The following is a 19,798-nucleotide window of genomic DNA, read 5'->3' on the forward strand; positions in this document are numbered from 1 at the left end:
AAGTTGGAAGGGACCTTGTAGGTCATCTAGTCCAACCCCCCGCCCAAGCAGGAGACCCTACCCCATTTCTGACAGATGGCAGTCCAGTCTCTTCTTGAAAGCCTCCAGTGATGAAGCTCCCACAACTTCTGAAGGCAACTTCCGTTCCACTGGTTGATTGCTCTCACCATCAGAAAATTTCTCCTTATTTCCAGGTTGAATCTCTCCTTGTTCCATTTCCATCCATTATTCCTTGTCTGGCCTTCGGGTGCTTTGGAAAATAGCTTGACTCCTTCCTCTCTGTGGCAGCCCTCAAATATTGGAAGATGCTATCATGTCTCCCTTTCTCTTCACTAGACTAGATAGATAGAGGCAGCTGGCCTTCACTGCACAGGCCTTGTTCCAGGTAAAGCTCTAGGCCTCACCTGACTATTTCTGGAAGAGATTAAAAGGCACCGTACAAAATTGTACGGTTACAATACAGATAATCCTTGATTCAATGACCACAATTGAATCACTTGACGTTGTTAAGTTAGTAAGTGCATCCGGCTTCCCCATTGACTTACCTACATTCCATCAGCCAAACAGTGCAGGCTGGTGACCCCCAGGGGGAGGGCCTTCTCTGTGGGGGCACCTACCCTCTGGAATCAATTGCCTCCAGAGATAAGGAGAATCCAAGACCTCAGTGCCTTCCGCCGTGCCCTTGAAACCTTCCTTTTCCAGCAAGCCGGGCTGGCCTAATTTTTTAAGTGTTTTTAAGTGTTTTGTTTATTGTTTTTAATTAATGGGGCCAAATTTATATATGTATATTTTAACTGTATTTTAATATTTGTACTTGATGTTTTTACTTGGCTGTTCACCGCCCTGAGTCCTCAGGGAGAAGCGGTATACAAATTCAAAATAAAAATAAAAATAAAAAAATTCCTAGTGATGGATACCATATATCCCACAGTTCTTAATATGAAAGTTGAGCTCCATCTTCTGCTGTTGAATTTTAAGCTTTTCCGCACTTCATTCCCCTGCGAGAGTTTTAAATAGAAAGACTGAGGGTTCCGATCAGATGCTGTAACTTAACACACGCAAAGTGCCTAATTTTAAGTGGAGTTCTAAAACCTAAAATAAAACCAAAGTCCTGAATGAAACGAAGCTTTCGGTAAGATTGAGGCGAATGGCATCTGTCTGGAAGAAGAAATGCAATGGTCATAGGAAAAGGAAATGTGTCACCTTTTATAGTCCAGAATGCAGCCATCGAATAAAAAGAATTTTTTTTTCAAGATCTGAGTTCTTCTCTTTCCTGATACTGAATTCATTTTTTAAAACTTTCCCAGGCTGCATCTGAGGAAGAACGATGCAATTTGTCTTTGTTTAGCTTTCTTAGCATCAAATTGGACATGAGGCTGAATACAGGCTCTAGATTTTTTTCCCCACAAAGATCTGGAGAAAAGGAGCCCAATCCACCAGCTGTAGCTCCTGGAGCAAAGTGGATTAAAATGGGTGGGTCTCTAGGACAGGGCTCTCCAACCTTGGCAACTTTAAGACTTGTGGACTTCAACTCTCAGAATTCCTCAGCCAGCTTTGCTTTGCTGGCTGGGGAATTCTGGGAGTTGAAGTCCACAAGTCTTAAAAGTTGCCCAGGTTGGAATAGCTGGCTGAGGAATTCTGGGAGTTGAAGTCCAGCAGTCTTAAAGTTGCCAAGGTTGGAGACTCCTGCTCTAGGAAGCAAAGGCTACCTAGTAGGACCCACAGAGGCTGCCCCCTGTTGGTGAAAACAGGCATTGTGTGATACACACCCCGTTTCTTACCGCCTTCTGTTCTCTTTCTTCACAGCACACGTTTTGCAGGAGATGTGCCTTAACCTCTGGTAGGTACTGAAGCCCTTTTGAGCATTGTGTTTGAATGACAGGTAGTCCTCGACTTATGACCACAAAAATTTCAGTTGCTAAGTGAGACATTTGTTAAATGAGGTTTGCCCCGTTTTGCAAAATTTCCTGCCGCAGTTCTTAAGTGAATCACTGCTTAAGTTAGTCACCTGGTTGTTAAGTGAATCTGGCTTCCCCATTGACTTTGTTTGTCAGAAGGTCTCAAAAGGACCATGAGCCCAAGATACTGCAACCGTCATAAATCTGAGTCAGTTGCCAAGCGGCTGAATTTTGATCACATGATCATGGAGATGATGCAAAGGTCGTAAGTGTGAAAAACGGTCATAAGTCACTTTTTTCAATGCCGTTGTAGCTTTGGACGGTCACTAAATGAACTGTTGTAAATCCAGGACTACCTACATTGTTGGAAAGTGCAGGCATTCTTTTTTCTTTTGCTTATCTTTTGCTTCTTTGTCAAATACAAATTTTAAAAATGGCACCCAGGCTTTCCTTGTTGATTGGATTCTTGTACTTTTTATGACATCTGAGAAATTTCACTCTGCCAAGTGCAGCTCTGGATATTTCCTCTGACTACGAAGATCAGAGTAGTGGACTTTGGTGGACCAGGACTGTACAACTCTGGTGAGGTGCTCAGTCTCCAGGGCAATGATAACAAGTAGATCATCCTCTTTTAACGACCCCATAATCCCCTGAGAGGTGGAGTCTGGGCAACTGAATGGAGCTGAGTGTTTACTGGCCGGATGCCCTTCCTGTCGCCAATGCGGAGTTTTATTCAGCAGTCATATTCTCATTGCACCCAGAGAGAGAAATCTGCCTCTACCTAGGATCGAACTCACAGCCTCCTGATTGTGAGGCGAGAGCTCCACCTCTAGGCCACCGCACCACTCTTACAAGTAGATGGGGTTTGGATTTTCCAAATTCCTGATATTTTCCCCTTGTTTCCAGTAAGCGTATTTTAATGCAATGTTTCTGTGTTTCCTGTCTGAAACCATGGATGAAAAATAGTCTAGGGGAATTGCAGAAAAGTCACCTGGGAGATGCACACAATGACTGGTGATCTTGAGGAATGACCTCTCTAAAATAATACATGTGAAGATAATGTGAATTATTGAATTGATAAAATGCATGCCAGTTACCATATTTTTCCGAGTATAAGACACAACTTAGTTTTTGGGGAGGAAAATAGGGGGGAGAAAATCTGCCTACCAGGTATTCATCTGGCTAGCGTCCTTCGTCTGGTCAGCTTCAGCACATTAGTTTGCTGGTTTTTATTCCCTGCTTGGGGATAATAAACAGCTTCTAAAGCACAACTGATCTTTGGAGAGAGAAGCAATGAGAAAAGCAGGCAAACCACGGAGATCGCTTCACTCGCTAGCGCCTCCTTAGGGCTGAAAAAAAAGCTTCACAGCTGAGAGTTGGAGGGAACAGGCAAAGCAGGGAAGCTAAGATCGCTTAACTCGCTAGCACCTCATTAGGGCTGGGAAAAAAGCTTCGAAAAAAGTTTTTTTCAGAGTATACATTCAGAGTATAAGAGCGCCCAAATTTTCAGCCTCTTTTACGAGGGAAAAAAGTGCATCTTATACTCCAAAAAATACAGTAATTGATGATTTTATAATTTACGCATTTGAGGAAGTTATCTGCAATTAAGCGGACAACAGCTTCACTTAGAAATGGAGTTCAAATTTTCCCCTCAGAGTGTTTTTAAAGGGGATAAGCCTAGTGGATCCCAGCTCAGGATGGTGTCTGAATGAAGTCACGCTCACCAAGAGTTTCTCCCTGCAGACAAGTGCCCAGTGGACAATGCCAAACTGACAGTGGTGGTGAACAACATTGCAGTGGCCGAACAAATCGGGGAGCTCTTCATTCACTGCAAGTACGGCTGCCGGTCCAGCGTGAGTGGCAAGCCTTCAGCCTTCGAGGTGGACCCCCACGGGTGCCCCTTCACCATTAAACTGAGTGCCAGGAAGTAAGTAAGCTGTGTGAAGCCTCTTCCTGTGATTGCTGGTTTGTCTGGGCATGGCTGCTTATTTGAATTCAGCAGGATGGCATTCTCCCTCCCCTTGCTCTCTCCCCCCCCCCCCCAAAATGGCTTATACTTGTATGGCTTATACCTCGGCAGATTTGCTTGCGCTGCGAGATGCCCCCCTCTCGCGGCGATGGCCTTCCACTCTATCGAAGGCCTACCTTAAGGACGGGCTTTGGAGCCCCGAGAGGTGGCATGTTTTAAAGCTGGGATTGAGGGGTTTTTTAATTAGGGTTTTTAATAATCTTTTAAGGGGAACTGGGAGGGTGACCAAAGGGGATGGGGGGGGTAATCCACCTAGGTCAGGGCCCAGCCTGGCACAGGGTAACGGTCTGGAGGGCGCAGGACGAGGGATTGGGGATGTCATCAGCACGGTGGATGGGAGGGGCAGATATGGCGGGAGCAGAGGACCTTATCTTGTGCCGGGGGTGCACACTCGCTACTTGAGAGCGATTGCACGCCCCGGTCCTCAAGGCTCCCCTCAGATACTAGGTGGCTCAGATACTCAGGACCTGGGCCTCCGGCTGATGCTGTGCAACGCCAGGTCCGTGGTAAATAAGGCCCCCCTCATTTACGATCTTATTCAAGAGGGGGGAGCGGACCTGGCGGGTATTACGGAGACCTGGTTGGGCCCGGAGGGAGGGGTCCCTCTGGTTGAGATGTGTCCACCAGGCTTCAGAGCATTCCATCAGCCGAGGGCCCAGGGGAGGGGCGGGGGGTGGCGGTTATTATTAACGAAGGTCTGGGTCCGAGGGAGACCACTGTGCCACAGATTGCCGGATGTGAGTCCCTCTTTGTGAGGTGGGGTCAGGGGGTTCAGATGGGCTTGCTGCTAACGTACCTGGCTCCCTGCCGCGTGGCAACGGCCCTGCCCGAGCTACTCGACGTGATAGCCACGGTGGCAGTTGATACACCCAGGCTTATGGTCATGGGTGATTTCAATCTGCCGTCCATTGGTGAAACGTCAGAGATGGCTCGGGAGTTCATGGCTTCCATGACGGCCATGGACCTGACCCAGTTAGTTCATGGCCCCACTCACAGGGGGGGACACACGCTGGACCTGATTTTTGTCTCTGGCCAGTGGTTGAGTGGTCTTATTATAGGGGATATAGACATGAAATCCTTGTCATGGTCAGATCACTCACTCCTTCGTCTGGACCTTCGAACCGCTACACCCCGCCGCAGGGAGGCGGACCCAATTAGATGGATCCGCCCCAGGCACCTGATGGATCCTGATAGGTTCCAGACGGAGCTTGGGCCAATTCCTGAAGATCTGGCACACGACTCGGCCGAGGACCTGGTAGCTGCCTGGGATCGGGCGGCTGGTGGGGCCTTGGATCGAGTCGTGCCTTTGCGGCCTCTGACCCGGTGTCGATCCCTCGCGGCTCCTTGGTTCACCGAGGAGCTGAGGGAGATGAAACGCCGGAAAAGACTCCTAGAGAGCGGTTGGAGGGCCAGTCTCGCTGAATCTGACTGAACACTGGTAAGGTCGCATATTAAGACCTACGTAGTGGCGATAAAGACGGCAAAGTTTAACTACTTTTCCGCCTCTATTGCGTCATCAGGGAATCGTCCGGCCGCCCTGTTCAGGGTAACCCGCTCCCTGCTCCATCCGGGAGCACGGGAGGATCCCTTGGAAGGCAGGGCGGAGGATTTCGGACAATACCTGTATGACAAAATCGCTCCGATCCGGGGGGATTTGGACTCTGACTGGGTAGATCAGGGCAGGGTGACGAGGAATAGTCTTGAGAATGTTACCTGGGAGGAATTTGATGCTGTGACTCCGGATGATGTGGACAGGATTTTGGGGAGACTTAGTGCGGCCACATGTTTACTGGACCCGTGTCCCTCCTGGTTGGTACTGGCCTCCCGGGAGGTTACACGAGGCTGGCTCCAGGGTGTTATCAACGCTTCGTTGAGTGAGGGTCACTTCCCCGCCGCCTTGAAAGAAGCGGTGGTGAGGCCTCTCCTCAAGAAGCCGTCCCTGGATCCGGCAATATTGGCCAACTATCGTCCTGTATCCAACCTTCGCTTCCTGGCGAAGGTTGTTGAGAGTGTGGTCGCGCGACAGTTTCCACAATTCTTGGAGGAAACATCCTATCTAGATCCGTTCCAGTCGGGTTTCAGGCCTGGACACAGCACGGAAACGGCATTGGTCGCGTTGGTTGATGATCTCTGGAGGGCTCGGGACAGGGGTTGTTCCTCTGTTCTGGTCCTGTTAGACCTCTCAGCGGCTTTTGATACCATCGACCATGGTATCATGCTGCACCGGTTGGAAGAGTTGGGGATGGGAGGCACCGTATTACGGTGGTTCTCCTCCTTTCTCTACGACCGGTCGCAGTTCGTGTTGGCAGGGGGGCAGAGGTCGACCTCAAGGCCTCTTATATGTGGAGTGCCTCAGGGGTCGGTCCTCTCGCCCCTCCTGTTCAACATTTATGTGAAGCGGCTGGGCGAGATCATCCGTGGCTTTGGGGTGAGATACCACCAGTACGCTGATGACACCCAGCTGTACATCTCCACCCCAGGCCACCCCAACGATGCCCTTGAAGTGATGTCCCAGTGCCTGGAGGCTGTGCGGATCTGGATGGGGAGGAACAGGCTCAAGCTCAACCCTTCCAAGACTGAGTGGCTGTGGCTCCCAGCATCCCGATATAGTCAGTTGACTCCATCACTGACTATTGGGGCGAGTCGTTGGCCCCCACAGAGAGGGCTCGCAATCTGGGAGTCCTCCTGGATAGGCAGCTGTCTTTGGAGGAACATCTGACGGCTGTAACCAGGGGGACCTTTTGTCAGGTTCGCCTGATCCGCCAGTTGCGGCCCTTTCTTGATCGGGATTCCCTGTGCACAGTCACTCATGCCCTCGTCACCTCTCGCCTTGACTACTGCAACGCTCTCTACATGGGGCTCCCCTTGAGGAGCACCCGGAGGCTCCAACTGGTCCAGAATGCAACAGCGCGGGTAGTGACGGGAGCAGCCTGGCGCTCCCATGTAACACCGCTCCTGCGCGAGCTGCACTGGCTCCCAGTGGTCTTCCGGGTGCGCTTCAAGGTGTTGGTTATCACCTTTAAAGAGCTCCATGGCATAGGGCCTAGCTATCTTCGAGACCGCTTGCTGCCACCGACGATCTCCCATCGACCCGTGCGCTCCCACAGAGAGGGCCTCCTCGGGGTGCCATCAGCCAAACAGTGCAGGCTGGTGACCCCCAGTGGGAGGGCCTTCTCTGTGGGGGCTCCCACCCTCTGGAATCAGCTGCCCCCAGAGATAAGGAGAATCCAAGACCTCCGTGCCTTCCGCCGTGCCCTTAAAACCTTCCTTTTCCAGCAAGCCGGGCTGGCCTAATTTTTTTAAGTGTTTTTAAGTGTTTTGTTTATTGTTTTTAATTAATGGGGCCAAATTTATATATGTATATTTTAACTGTATTTTAATATTTGTATTTAATGTTTTTACTTGGCTGTTCACCGCCCTGAGTCCTCAGGGAGAAGGGCGGTATACAAATTCAAAATAAAATAAAATAAAATAAAATAAAAATGTCTTTGACAGTACAATTGAGGATGGGCTGTGGAGAGATTTGGGAAGAGACATGACCTGGGAATAGTGCTGCAGACAAAGGGAAGACTTTTTCCCCAAGAAATCTAAGCTGGGAGGATGGAAGAGGAATGGTCAAACTTTTTAGGCCTTCGGGTGGTTTTCAAAGGTAGAAATAGGAGGAGCCCCTGCCCCCCCCCCCAAATGGCTCCTTTGTCTTAAAACTATCCTAAATAATTAAACAACTGGCCGAAAAGCACAACTGAAATTTAGCCATTTTGTGACTGCCTTTTGATGGCCAAAGATCAAATTATTGGGGAGGGTCTTAAGTGGAGCTTATCCGTGTCTCTGGAAATTCTCAGTCCTCCAGGTAATGGTTGTCCCAAAGGTGCTTTTTCAAGAGGCAACTGGACTTCCTGGTTTTTCTTTGAAGACGTTTGTGAAATGTCTTCAAAGAAAAACCAGGAAGTCCAGTTGCCTCTTGAAAAAGCACCTTTGGGACAGCTTATCCATGGGTTGCTGCAGAAGAAGCTGCATAGGATGAAATAAAATCTCTGTAGATGTATTTCAGTCCCCTTTGTTGCAGAGCTGGCAAAACTGTGATAAATACTTTAGTGAATTAATGAAATCTTTTCTGGCTCAGATTGTTCATTCAGCTAATCCACAGCTCTATTTCCATAGCCAGAGCTCATAAGACTACAAAAACTGGATGGTTATAGCCCAGCATCATGGAACAATAGAGCGATTGAGGGGAGGGGGGGGTGGGAAGAATGATGATTCTTCCTCCATTTTGTGTGAGTGTTTGTAAAAATCTCATCAACTCAAAATATCGGTACTGGGGCTTTATGGCAACTCTGTGGAAATGGCCAGCTGCCCTCAAGTTATCTAAAGAGGGAGATGTCCAGAGAGCTTCCCTGGTGCCACTGCATAAAAATATCTGGTCCCTTTGCCAAAGAATAGTAATCCAGTGAAGGTGTGTGTGTACGTGTGTGAGAGAGAGAGAACGAGATACTCAGCTTCTGACATCCCCTCTTTTATATCTAGGGACCATGAAGGCAGCTGTGACTACCGGCCAGTGCGCTGCCCCAACAATCCCAGTTGCCCTCCGTTGCTCAAGATGAACCTGGAGGCACATCTGAAGGAGTGTGAGCACATCAAGTGCCCTCACTCCAAATATGGGTAAGCAGGGATCCATGACCTCCTAGGAGAGTCTTGCCTTCTTTGCCCAGCCCAAGGGTCGTTTCCCAGGCCTCAGCCCCCATCACATCAAACTTGTGATGACACGTCATCGACATGATGTATCTGAACTTTTTTTTTTAATTTTTAAATTGTTTAATTTTAATCTGAATCTTAATGGGGTATTTAAACTGCTAGGCCAAATTATTTAATTTATTTTAAATTGCTTTTAAGTTTTGTATTTTGTGTTTTTACCTTTGGCTGTTCACCGCCCTGAGTCCTTTGGGAGAAGGGCGGTATATAAATTTAAAAATAAAAGTAAAATAAAATAAACTTTTTCCCCCTTCGCTAAACTGGGAGTGGGCGTTGCCAGTGCCTGACGCATGTGGCCCGCGGGCTGCGAGTTTTGACACCCCTGCTGTAAGGCTGCTCTGCAATATCTAGTCTCAAGAACGATCCCTCAAATCAGAAGCCAGCTTCGTTGTAAACATAATAAATGTGACACATATCTGTTTAATGTCTTCCAATCTATCTCTAAATGTATGCAGTTCAGCAGCTGCAGCTCAGTTCAGTGAAAAGTGTCAGGGGACGTACAAGCAAGGCAGCTCCTAAGAGAGCAAGCTCATTGAACAAGTGAAAAGGAGAGTAAAAGAGGATTTTTTTTTTTTAATTTGATTTATATGCCACCCTTCTCCGGAGACTCAGGGCGGCTTACAATGCGTTAAGCAATAGGGTTATTGATTTGAGCTTGGAGGTTTGGTAGGGGAAGAGTGTGGGAGAGATTCCAACCAGCATGGTCAGTCAAGGAAGTTCAGGGTGATCCTAACCGTAACCGTGTCTAACAAGAACCCAAACTACCCAGATGGAAATGCAGACTAATAGGAAAAGGGACTTGAGGAAAAAAACACTGCCACACATCAGAAATGCCACACATTTACAGTCCTCTCTAAACGGTTTTACAGAGTCCGCCTATTGCCCCCAACAATCCTCATTTTATTTATTTATTTATTTATTTATTTATTCATTCATTCATTCATTCATTCATTCATTTATTTATTTATTTATTTATTTATTTATTTGAATTTGTCAAACAAAAATGAGAGCAAGAATAAAAGAATTAAAATACAATGACAGGGACGATAGGCATGCTAGTGCACTTATGCACATCACCTCTACTGACCACTTAAGTATGATGTAAGGTCCACGGAAGTCAGGTAGAGCATTCCAGACTGACAACTCTATTACAGAAATCATATTTTTTACAGTCAAGTTTAGAACGATTTACATTGAGTTTAAAGCGGTAGTTAGAGCGCGTATTATTGCGATTAAAACAGAAAAAGTCATTTACAGGTAAAACATTACTGCCTATAATTTTGTATGCAATACTTAGGCCTGACCGCAAGCGACGCAGTTCTAAGTTATCCAAACTGAGAATTTCGAGCATGGTAGCCTAGGGAATTCTATTGTGTACAGAAGAGTGCAAGACTTTTCTTGTGAAGAACTTCTGGACCCCATTCAATTGTACTGATGTCAGATATATGGTGGGGATTCCAAACAGTTGAACAATACTCTCAGATTGGTCTAGCATACGTTTTATAAGCTGTAATTAGTAATACAATGTTTCCAGGAAAAAAATTGCGCAAAATTAAATTTACAACTCTTAATGCTTTTTTTAGCAATGCTGTTACAGTGAACTTTAGAATATAGATCATCAGAGATAAGTACACCTAGGTCAGTGATGGCTAACCTTTCTGCCATCGTGTGCCAAAAGCGGGGGGAGTGCAGAGGGTCACGCACGCGCGTGCCCACAACCATAATTCTATGCACCCTGCCCCCCCTCACATGCATGTGTGACCCACCCCGTGCTCCCCCACGCTTTTGGCATATGATGGCACAGTGGGCCAGTAGGTCCATTTTTCACTCTCCCCAGGCTCCAGAGCCTTTCTAGGAGCCTGGGGAGGACAAAAACGGCCTCCCTCCCCCCTCCGCCGGAGACCAGAAACGGCCCATTTGCTGACTCTGGTGGGCCCAGAAGGCCTGAAAATCAGCTGGCCAGTGCACGCATGTGTACCCAAGATGAGCTCGCGTGCCCACTGATATGGCTCTGTGTGCCACCTGTGGCACGTATGCCATAGGTTCGCCATCACGGACCTGGGTCCTTGACAAAGTGAGGGTCATCAGCTAGTTTAATGCCACCTACCTTGCACTTGACATTCTGATTACGTTTACCAATATGTAAGGCAGAGCATTTATTGATCGAAATTTGAAGTTGCCAAATAGATGACCATTTTTCCAACCTCAGAAGGCTGGGAGGCTGAGTCAACCTTGAGTCAGTCAGGATCGAACTGCTGGCAGTCGGCAGAATTAGCCTGCAATTCTGCATTCCAACCACTGCGCCACCACGAAGATGAGAGCTTCTTGGATACAACAAATAAACCTCCTCAGGAGAAAACAAAAAGAGGAATAGGAATGCCAGAGAACAGGAAGAAGAAGAAAGTGGAAGGATCCAAACACCCTTAGGGTTGACATTGATTTTCAGCAGGCTCATTCTGTGTGTCTATTGCTCCCTGACTCAATTTCATGGAAGCAAGCAGGAATCACTCAAGTCATCACAGCTCAAGGAAGCCCAAGAATCAGTTTTCGAAAGAAGCAGCATGTAGGATTCCCTGGGAAGGCTCCTCTGCAGGTATTTCTCGCATCTGGAGTCTCCGGACCGTTGGCCTTGAGCTGAGTGTAAACAACTCCACTCAGCAGCGCCATAATTCATGAGTGCAAACCTCCCTTCCAGTTCTCATGGGACTACCTCACACCAGTTCGCTTCCCCATCCCAAATGCCTGTGCCCTCCTCCCCGTTTCTATGGCAGCCGAGAGCAAGCATGCTGTAGAAACCCATGCTGGAGATCCGGCTGACAACCAGCGAAGAAGCTTAATAATGAGGAGGGTTTGGGTTCCTTGACTACTCTATCAACCTGAAGGATCTAAGTAAGAGTTGGGTATGTCTCACCCTGACTAGGAAGGATGTTGTTAGCAGCCACATTGCTAATCTCATCAGGAAAGCCTGAAGTGCAGAGAAAAAGAGAAGAGCCTCTTTGAGATAGAGGATAGAGGCAGGACTTAGAGACTGGCTGGAGTCTTCAAAGATGAAATCAAGAGGAGGTATAACTCACAGTCCCAGAAATATTTTACAGCGGTCACAGCATTCTCGTGAAACAAACAGAATTTGAAACCCTAACGAGAAAGGACAAAAATGAGCATCACTAAAACATATCGCAAAGGTGCTTTTTCAGGAGGCAACTGGACTTTCTTGTTTTTTTCTTTGAAGATGTTTTGTTTCTCATCCAAGAAGCTTCTTCAGCTCTGACAGGATAATGGAGAATGGAAGGATTTATATTCCTTGCAGACAGCTGGTCATTTGCATCCTTTTAGAGGGTTCTTGAAGCCCTTGGAAGTTTATCTGTGTCCTCAGGGTTGCCTGAGTAGGGCGAATGGTTCCTGTAGTCTGCAATTTTTCCTCTGGAAATCCATTCCTACTCCCACATCTGGAAATAGATTTCCAGAAGGAAAATTGCAGACTACAGGAACCAGGAGCACTAACTCAGGTGAGCCTGAGGACACAGATAAACCTCCAAGTGCTTCAACCACCCACTGAAAGGATGCAAATGACCAGCTATCTGCAAGGAATAGAAATCCTTCCATTCCCACCATTCTGTCAGAGCTGAAGAAGCTTCTTGGATGAGAAGCGAAACATCTTAAAAAGAAAAAACAAGGAAGTCCAGTTGCCTCCTGAAAAAGCACCTTTGGGACAACCAGGACCTGATGACGGAGAATCTCTACGGACTTTCACTGAAATGTGGTGACCAACAATGGAGCCCTACAAAACTACAACTTAACTCACAGGGAACAAAGTCAGCGGAAGGGGGGAGGGCATTGTGCCATAGATTAAAAAATGCCGGTGCATAAATTCACAATTGTATCATGTTGAGAGATTCTGGGTGGAAATAAAAATAGAGTCAAACTAAAATGATATCATTGTTATTACAAGCTTTTTGCCTGGACAGGCAAAAAAAATAGGGATGAGGATTTTTGTGTCAGATGATCAAAGCGACAATGGGACTTTTCAACAATTCTGACATCTGCTGGAAATCGTAACTCTGCCAAAAAGTTAGAGATAAAGTGAATCCCGAACCAATTTGCCAACGGCTTCATTTGTCAGAAAGTGAAAGAACAAGAGCTAAAGGTTAGGTCTGTAATCCTACACCAAGTCTTTAGCAACAGAGAAGAAGTTACAGAAGTGAAGAACCTTGGAAGAAAGTGACTTATGTTGCCCTTGGGAGACATTTAGAAAACAGGGTGGTTAGACACACAGTTTCTAACAGATGAAAAGAAAAAGAAATGTCTATAGGAACTGCAAGAGGAGCATAGAGCCCAAGGATACAAAAAGTATATTTGCTAGAAATTATAAGGATTGTACCAGAAATACTGAAGCTTGGAAGAAGCTGAGGCTTGTTGAGAAATAATGTATTTTTCGGAGTATAAAATGCAACTTAGTTTTGGGGGAGGAAAATAGGGGGAAAAAATTCTGCCTACCAGGTATTCATCTAGCTAGTGTCCTTAGTCTGGTCAGCTTCAGCACATTAGTTCACTGGTTTTGAGCATGCATGCACCAGGTTGGGGATAAAAAACAGCTTCTAAAGCACAGCTGATTGTTGGAGAGAGAAGCAATGAGAAAAGCAGGCAAAGCACGTAAGAACACTTCACTCGATAGCGCCTCGTTAGGGCTGAAAAAAAGCTTTGAAAAAGCTACATTCAGAGTATAAGACGCACCCAAATTTTCAGCCTCTTTTGGGGGGGGGAAGTGCATCTTATACTCCAAAAAATACGCTACCCAAAACAACAAAATGGCCTCTTGTGGGGGCGGTTATGTCAGAAACAAAAGGAAGGGCAAAAAGGTCAAGGAGAAAGGGATGGGATTGGTGATGCCAAGAAGGCACAATATCTTAATTCATATTTTATGTCTCTTGTGTCTCAGAGGTGAAACAAAACTCTTAACAAGCCATGGTTGCATCATTAGAGGAAAAAGGGAGGGACAGCTCAGGATGGACAAGAAGAGAATCAAAGACCAGTTAGCAAATGTAAAGCAATTCAAGTCTCTATGGCTGTGGACTTCTGTTGTAGGATATTAAAGGAAGTAGCAGCAATGATTGCAGAACTGTAATCCTTGGGAAATCCTGGAGCCCTGGCAAGGTCCCAGAAGACACCAATAATAAATGTTGTCTTTATTTTTTTAAAAAATTAGCACAGCCCCCCCCCCCAAGGCAGTGTGCTCTCCCCACTTCACTGCTCTCTTTATACCAATGACTGCATCTCAAACGATCCATCTGTTAAACTAATGAAGTTCGCAGATGACACAACAGTGATCGGTCTCATTCGAGACAATGATGAATCCGCATACAGAGGGGAGGTTGAACAACTAGCCTTGTGGTGCGATCAGAACAATCTGGAACTGAACACACTGAAAACCGTAGAAATGGTGGTAGATTTTAGGAGAAACCCTTCCATACTACCACCTCTTACAATACTAGACAACACAGTATCAACAGTAGAGACCTTCAAATTTCTAGGTTCTACCATATCTCACAACCTAAAATGGACACCCAACATCAAAAACGTCATCAAAAAACTACAATAAAGAATGTTCTTTCTGTGCCAACTCAGGAAGCTCAAACTGCCCAAAGAGCTGCTGATCCAGTTCTACAGAGGAATGATTGACTCTGTCAGCTGCACCTCTATAACTGTCTGGTTTGGCTCTGCAACCCAACAAGACAGACACAGACTTCAGAGGATAATTAGAACTGCAGAAAAAACCATGGCTACCAACCTGCCTTCCATTGAGGACCTGTATACTGCACGAGTCAAAAAGAGGGCTGTGAAAATATTTACAGACCCTTCGCATCCTGGACATAAACTGTTTCAACTTCTACCCTCAAAAAGACGCTATAGAGCACTGCACACCAGAACAAGTAGACACAAGAACAGTTTTTTCCCGAACGCCATCACTCTGCTAAACAAATAATTCCCTCAACACTCTTAAAATATTTACTAAGTCTGCATTACTATTAATCTTCTCATCATTCCTATCGCCCATCTCCTCCCACTTATGACTGTATGACTGTAACCTTGTTGCTGGTATCCTTAAGTTTTATATTGACTGTTTCCCTATGGCTATCATTAAGTGTTGTACCTTATGAATCCTGATGAATGTATCTTTTCTTTTATGTACACTGAGAACGTATGCATCAAGACAAATTCCTTGTGTGTCCAATCACACTTGGCCAATAAAGAATTCTATTCTATTCTAAAAAAAAAAAAGGAAACTACAGATTTATCCCCATGACCTTTATACCAATATTTGAGGGGATATTCTCAACCTATTCTCCAAATCACCAAAGGGCAGTACAAGAAACAATGGATGGAAACTAACCAAGGAGAAAAGCAACCTGGAATTAAGGAGAAATTTCCTCACAGTGAGAACAATTAACCAGTGGAAGAGCTGGCCTTTGGAAGTTGTGGGTGCTTCATCACTGGAGGCTTTTAAGAAGAGACTGACAGCCACTTGTCTGAAATGATATAGGGTCTCCTGCTTATGCAGGGGGTTGGACTAGAGGACCTCCAAGGTCCCTTCCAAATCTATTATTCTGCATTCTGTATATGCTAGAACAGTGATGGCGAACTTTTTCAGCACCGAGTGCCCAAATCAGAATGTGTGTGCATGTGCGCGCACCGGAGCGATAGAAACCCAAAGACCAGCTGAGCGGTGCGCATGTGTGCGCTGGCCAGCTAGTCTTCGGGTTTCCAGTACACACATACCTGCCAGCCAGCTGGTCATCACACGCACTGGAGCACTGGAAACCCAAAGACTAGCTGGGCGGCGTGTGCATTCCTGGTTTTTGGCTGTTTTTCAGGCCGCTGTTTTCCGGCGCCTGTGAAGACCAGCATGCCAAAAACCAGAAGACCAGCTGGCAACGGTGCGCGTGCCCACAGAGGGCTCTGCATGCCACCTCTGGCATGCTTGCCATAGGTTTGCCATCACGGTGCTAGAAGATGTAGCTCTTAGATGGATTCCCAAAATGACTAAATGATTGCATTTGTGGAATACTCATAAATGACACTTCATGCCCCTGGAAGGAAGTATTTAGTAAAGCACCACAGGATTCCTTCCTGCACCCAGGGCCGTTCAACGTTTTATTAAAAACCTGGGATGACACAAAACTAAGAGGAATGGCTAAGTTTTTAGAGAAGAAAGAGAAAATTCAAAAAAATTTAGACGAGCTTCAGCAGTAGTCCACAGAAAGCAGAATGAAATTGAAGAGGGAGGCTCAAACATTGACTGGGGGAAGCCTGGCTTGGCTGTAGGACACAAGAAAGGACTTCACTGACAGTAAGAACCTTGGAATGTCCTGTGAAGTCTTTCCTTTTATCAGAAGTCTTCAGACAGGCGTAGAAATCTAACATCCAAAATGCTTTCACATATTCTGCCACAAGCAGGAGCTTGGATTTCAGTGAACCCCAAATATTGACAGCAACAAATACTCATCTGAGAAATAATAAATTTAAGAGACTGCAGTGAAATAGAACAAGTGATTGTAATCTATTACACAGGCTGTAATTTAACAAGGCAACAAAACAAGTAACAAAAGCGCCTCTTCATAAAATTGGTTCAGTTTGTCCAAACCAGTCCCTTAGATCAAGAGTCTCCAACCTTGGCAACTTTAAGACTTGTGGACTTCAACTCCCAGAGTTCCTTAGCCAGCAAAGCTGGCTGAAGAACTCTGGGAATTGAAGTCCACAAGTCTTAAAGTTGCCAAGGTTGGAGACCCCTGCCTTAGATTTTGAAGCCATGATGTTCTTCTGCCTGGACCTCATTTGCCTTCAATTTTTCCTGGGAGGATTAAGTGAAGTAAGCCACATTTTTTCTGGGTGTCGCATTTCATGTCTAGTGCAGTATAACAAGTTAAAGCTCGCTCTGATGTGGTCCTGGAGCACAGCTCATAATAAGTAAAATAACAGTTTTGAAAAGGAACTTCTCATCCTGAATACCTTGCTTCCTCTCCGCTAGGTGTACATTCATAGGAAACCAGGATACATACGAGACTCACCTGGAAATGTGCAAATTTGAGGGTCTGAAGGAGTTCCTGCAGCAAACGGATGACCGCTTCCATGAGATGCAAGTGGCAATGGCTCAGAAGGACCAGGAGATCGCCTTCCTGCGCTCCATGCTGGGCAAGCTTTCCGAGAAGATAGACCAGTTGGAGAAGAATTTGGAACTGAAGTTTGGTGAGTCTCTACAAGAAAGCAGGTCCCTCTGCCTAGGTGGCCCATCTAAAACCCACTCCACCTTCTAGAGCTGCTTTCTCCTGAGACATTTCTATAATATCTTGGGAGCGCGTTTGGTGCAGGGCTTAGGGCTAGAAACTAGGAGGCTAAGGAGGAGGAGGCAAGGGCAAATCATTTCCAAAAACCTTTCTAGGAAAACTGCAGGGACTCATCCAGACAGTGGCCAGGAGTCAAAAACCGACTTAAAGGAGCCATAAATAAACAAATACAATTCTGGAGCAGTCTATTTTGCTCTGAGTTGTGGTTTCTTTGGAGAATCAGTGTTCCGCTTTTTTAAAACATCCAGCTAATCCTACCTGCTGTAAAAAAAAAAATCTGACACAGCCAGCTCCCAGGTACCAAAAATTGTTCATACGCAATTCTAATTCAAAATTGAAAGAGGGAATTAATTAATTAACTATATACTAACTTACTTAACTGGGAGCTCCAGAATAGCCAAGAAAGTCAAATATGTATCCTGTTGCTGATCATCCTAGCTGGACCTTTTGGTCAGCTTCCTTTTCAGGAGGAACGTTGAGTGTTTTGACCTTCCAAGACTGGAGAGTTGTTCTCTCTCGCGGAGATGCTGCTTGCGGGTGGGCAGAGGGCCAGGCATCTTGGGGAGGTGAAATGAGAACAGGGGGCACAGAACTTGGGGCACAGCATTTCCTGAGAGATCCTTACATCCGTGTAAGGAACATCCAATCTTAACTCGGCTCGTTTAGATATTCTTGTACTTGCTTATAAAAAGACGTTGAGGCTCAAGGGAACAGAGACTGAGGCTCTCTAGAAAATAAAACTGCATGGTTGGATGGTTAGTCCAAGTACCATAACCGAATGATAATAAATGACCGAATTGGGACAGAAAATTATTTTTCTCCATAAAGAAATCTGTCATTTATTTATCTGCTACATTTATAGGCTGCCACTGAAACGGTGACTCTTAGCTATTTGCACTGCAAGAGCTTTCTGCAGAATAGCAGGAGACTAAAATGGATTGGGATTAGTTTAGGTGTGAGGCCTCAGGGGTTTCATGATTTATTTGCGTTTGCAACCAGAAATCATATGTCCCGTTTTCCTAACTGTCATCGTTCAGATGTGCTGGATGAGAACCAGAGCAAGCTGAGCGAAGATCTGATGGAGTTCCGGCGAGATGCCTCCATGCTCAACGTGAGTATCGACTATCCCTCTTGGTCATTTAGCAAAGAAAGATTCCTGGCCATTTGGTTTTGCCAAGAGTATTCTTTACTGAAGCTTAGGTGGTTACGGAGGTAGCATAAACTGAAACTGAGGTTTTCCCATGCAGACAATACAAAGTAATTGTTCTTCCCCCCCCCGCCCCCCCCCCAATTGTCCAATTAGGTGCTTGCATATTGTTTAGGGAGAGACGCAGTGGCTCAGTGGCTAAGACGCTGAGTTTGTCAATCAAAAGGTCGGCAGTTCAGCGGTTCAAATCACCAGTGCCGTGTAATGGGGTGAACTCCTGTTACTTGTCCCAGCTTCTGACAACCTAGCAGTTCGAAAGCAGGTTAAAAATGCAAGTAGAGCAATAGGGACCACCTTTGGTGGGAAGGTAACAGCGTTCCGGGCGCCTTTGCCGTTGAGTCATGCCGTCCACATGACCACGGAGACGTCTTCGGACAGCGCTGGCTCTTCGGCTTTGAAACAGAGATGAGCACTGCCCCCTAGAGTGGGGAACGACTAGCACATATGTGCCAAGGGAACCTTTACCTTTACCTTATATTGTTTAGGAAAGCGGTTCTTGGTTCCCAGCTCTTCATATCAATAAATATCTATGGAGATTCTCAGTCATGTAGGTCACAGTTGTCCCAAAGGTGCTTTTTCAAGAGGCAACTGGACTTTCTGGTTTTTCTTTGAAGACGTTTCGCTTCTCATCCAAGAAGCTTCTTCAGCTCTGACAGGATGGCGGGGAATGGAAGGATTGATACTCCTTTTCAGACAGCTGGACATTTGCATCCTTTTAGAGGGTCGTTCAGGTCACCTGGAGGTTTATGTGTCATCAGGGTCACCTGAGTAGTACAAATTGGTGTGGAGGCTTCTTGGAACTGTTGAAATGACTGTGCTGTAGATTAGTCTTCAAAGAAAAACTAGAAAGTCCAGTTGCCTCTTGAAAAAAGCACCTTTGGGACTTCATATCAATAGTTGACTTGGCTGGCTGAAGCTTCTCACAAGGCTCAGCTGGGCTTCCACCACTCCTGTGAGATATACGACCCAAATATTTTAATCCTCACAATTCATAAACAAGTCTGGTTCACAAAATCAAAGGTTTGTTGGAGATAAAATGAAGAAAAATAAAAAGCGGTTGCAGACCCTTCCCAAATGAATTCAGTTCAAAGAGTGCAAGAAGCAATTTTCAAGCTACACATTTTTATTATTATTATTATTATTATTATTATTATTATTATTATTATTATTATTATTAATTCAATTTATATACCGCCCTTCTCCTATTGGACTCAGGGCGGTGCACAGCCAAGGATAAAAAACATACCAATACAAAATTTAAAATCAATTAAAAGAATTATACAGCTTTGGCCCACAATTTAAAACAATCCAATTAAAACCCAATTTACACTTAAAAAGCTAAAAAGAGCTAAAAGGGGGGGGGGGTTTCACGCCAGCCCTGCTTGATGGAAAAGAAAAGTTTTAGGGTACGGTGAAAAGCCCGGAGATCTGGTATCCTTCGTATCTCCGGGGGAGGGCAGGTGCTGCCACAGAGAAGGCCCTCCCCCTGGGGGTCACCAGCCGACATTGCCTGGCTGATGGCAGCCTGAGGAGTCCCTCTCTGTGGGAGCGTACTGGTCAGTGGGAGACTATCGGC

General features: G+C 45.9%; 1 protein-coding gene across 5 annotated transcripts in view; it reads left to right on the plus strand.

The window, feature by feature from the left end:
- Window positions 1-19,798, plus strand: part of TRAF7 (TNF receptor associated factor 7) — a 64,774-nt gene that overhangs the window by 24,945 nt on the left and 20,031 nt on the right. For all 5 annotated transcript variants that reach the window (XM_034420589.3, XM_034420586.3, XM_034420587.3 and 2 more), the window contains 5 exons: window positions 1,807-1,840; window positions 3,642-3,825; window positions 8,452-8,586; window positions 16,700-16,917; window positions 18,053-18,126. In XM_034420589.3, coding sequence (XP_034276480.1) covers window positions 1,807-1,840; window positions 3,642-3,825; window positions 8,452-8,586; window positions 16,700-16,917; window positions 18,053-18,126 — 645 coding nt within the window. The remainder of the gene's footprint in view (window positions 1-1,806; window positions 1,841-3,641; window positions 3,826-8,451; window positions 8,587-16,699; window positions 16,918-18,052; window positions 18,127-19,798) is intronic.

Source organism: Pantherophis guttatus, chromosome 14 (genome assembly GCF_059756535.1).
Source record: "Pantherophis guttatus breed Tessera chromosome 14, ASM5975653v1, whole genome shotgun sequence".
Classification (NCBI taxonomy): domain Eukaryota; kingdom Metazoa; phylum Chordata; class Lepidosauria; order Squamata; family Colubridae; genus Pantherophis; species Pantherophis guttatus.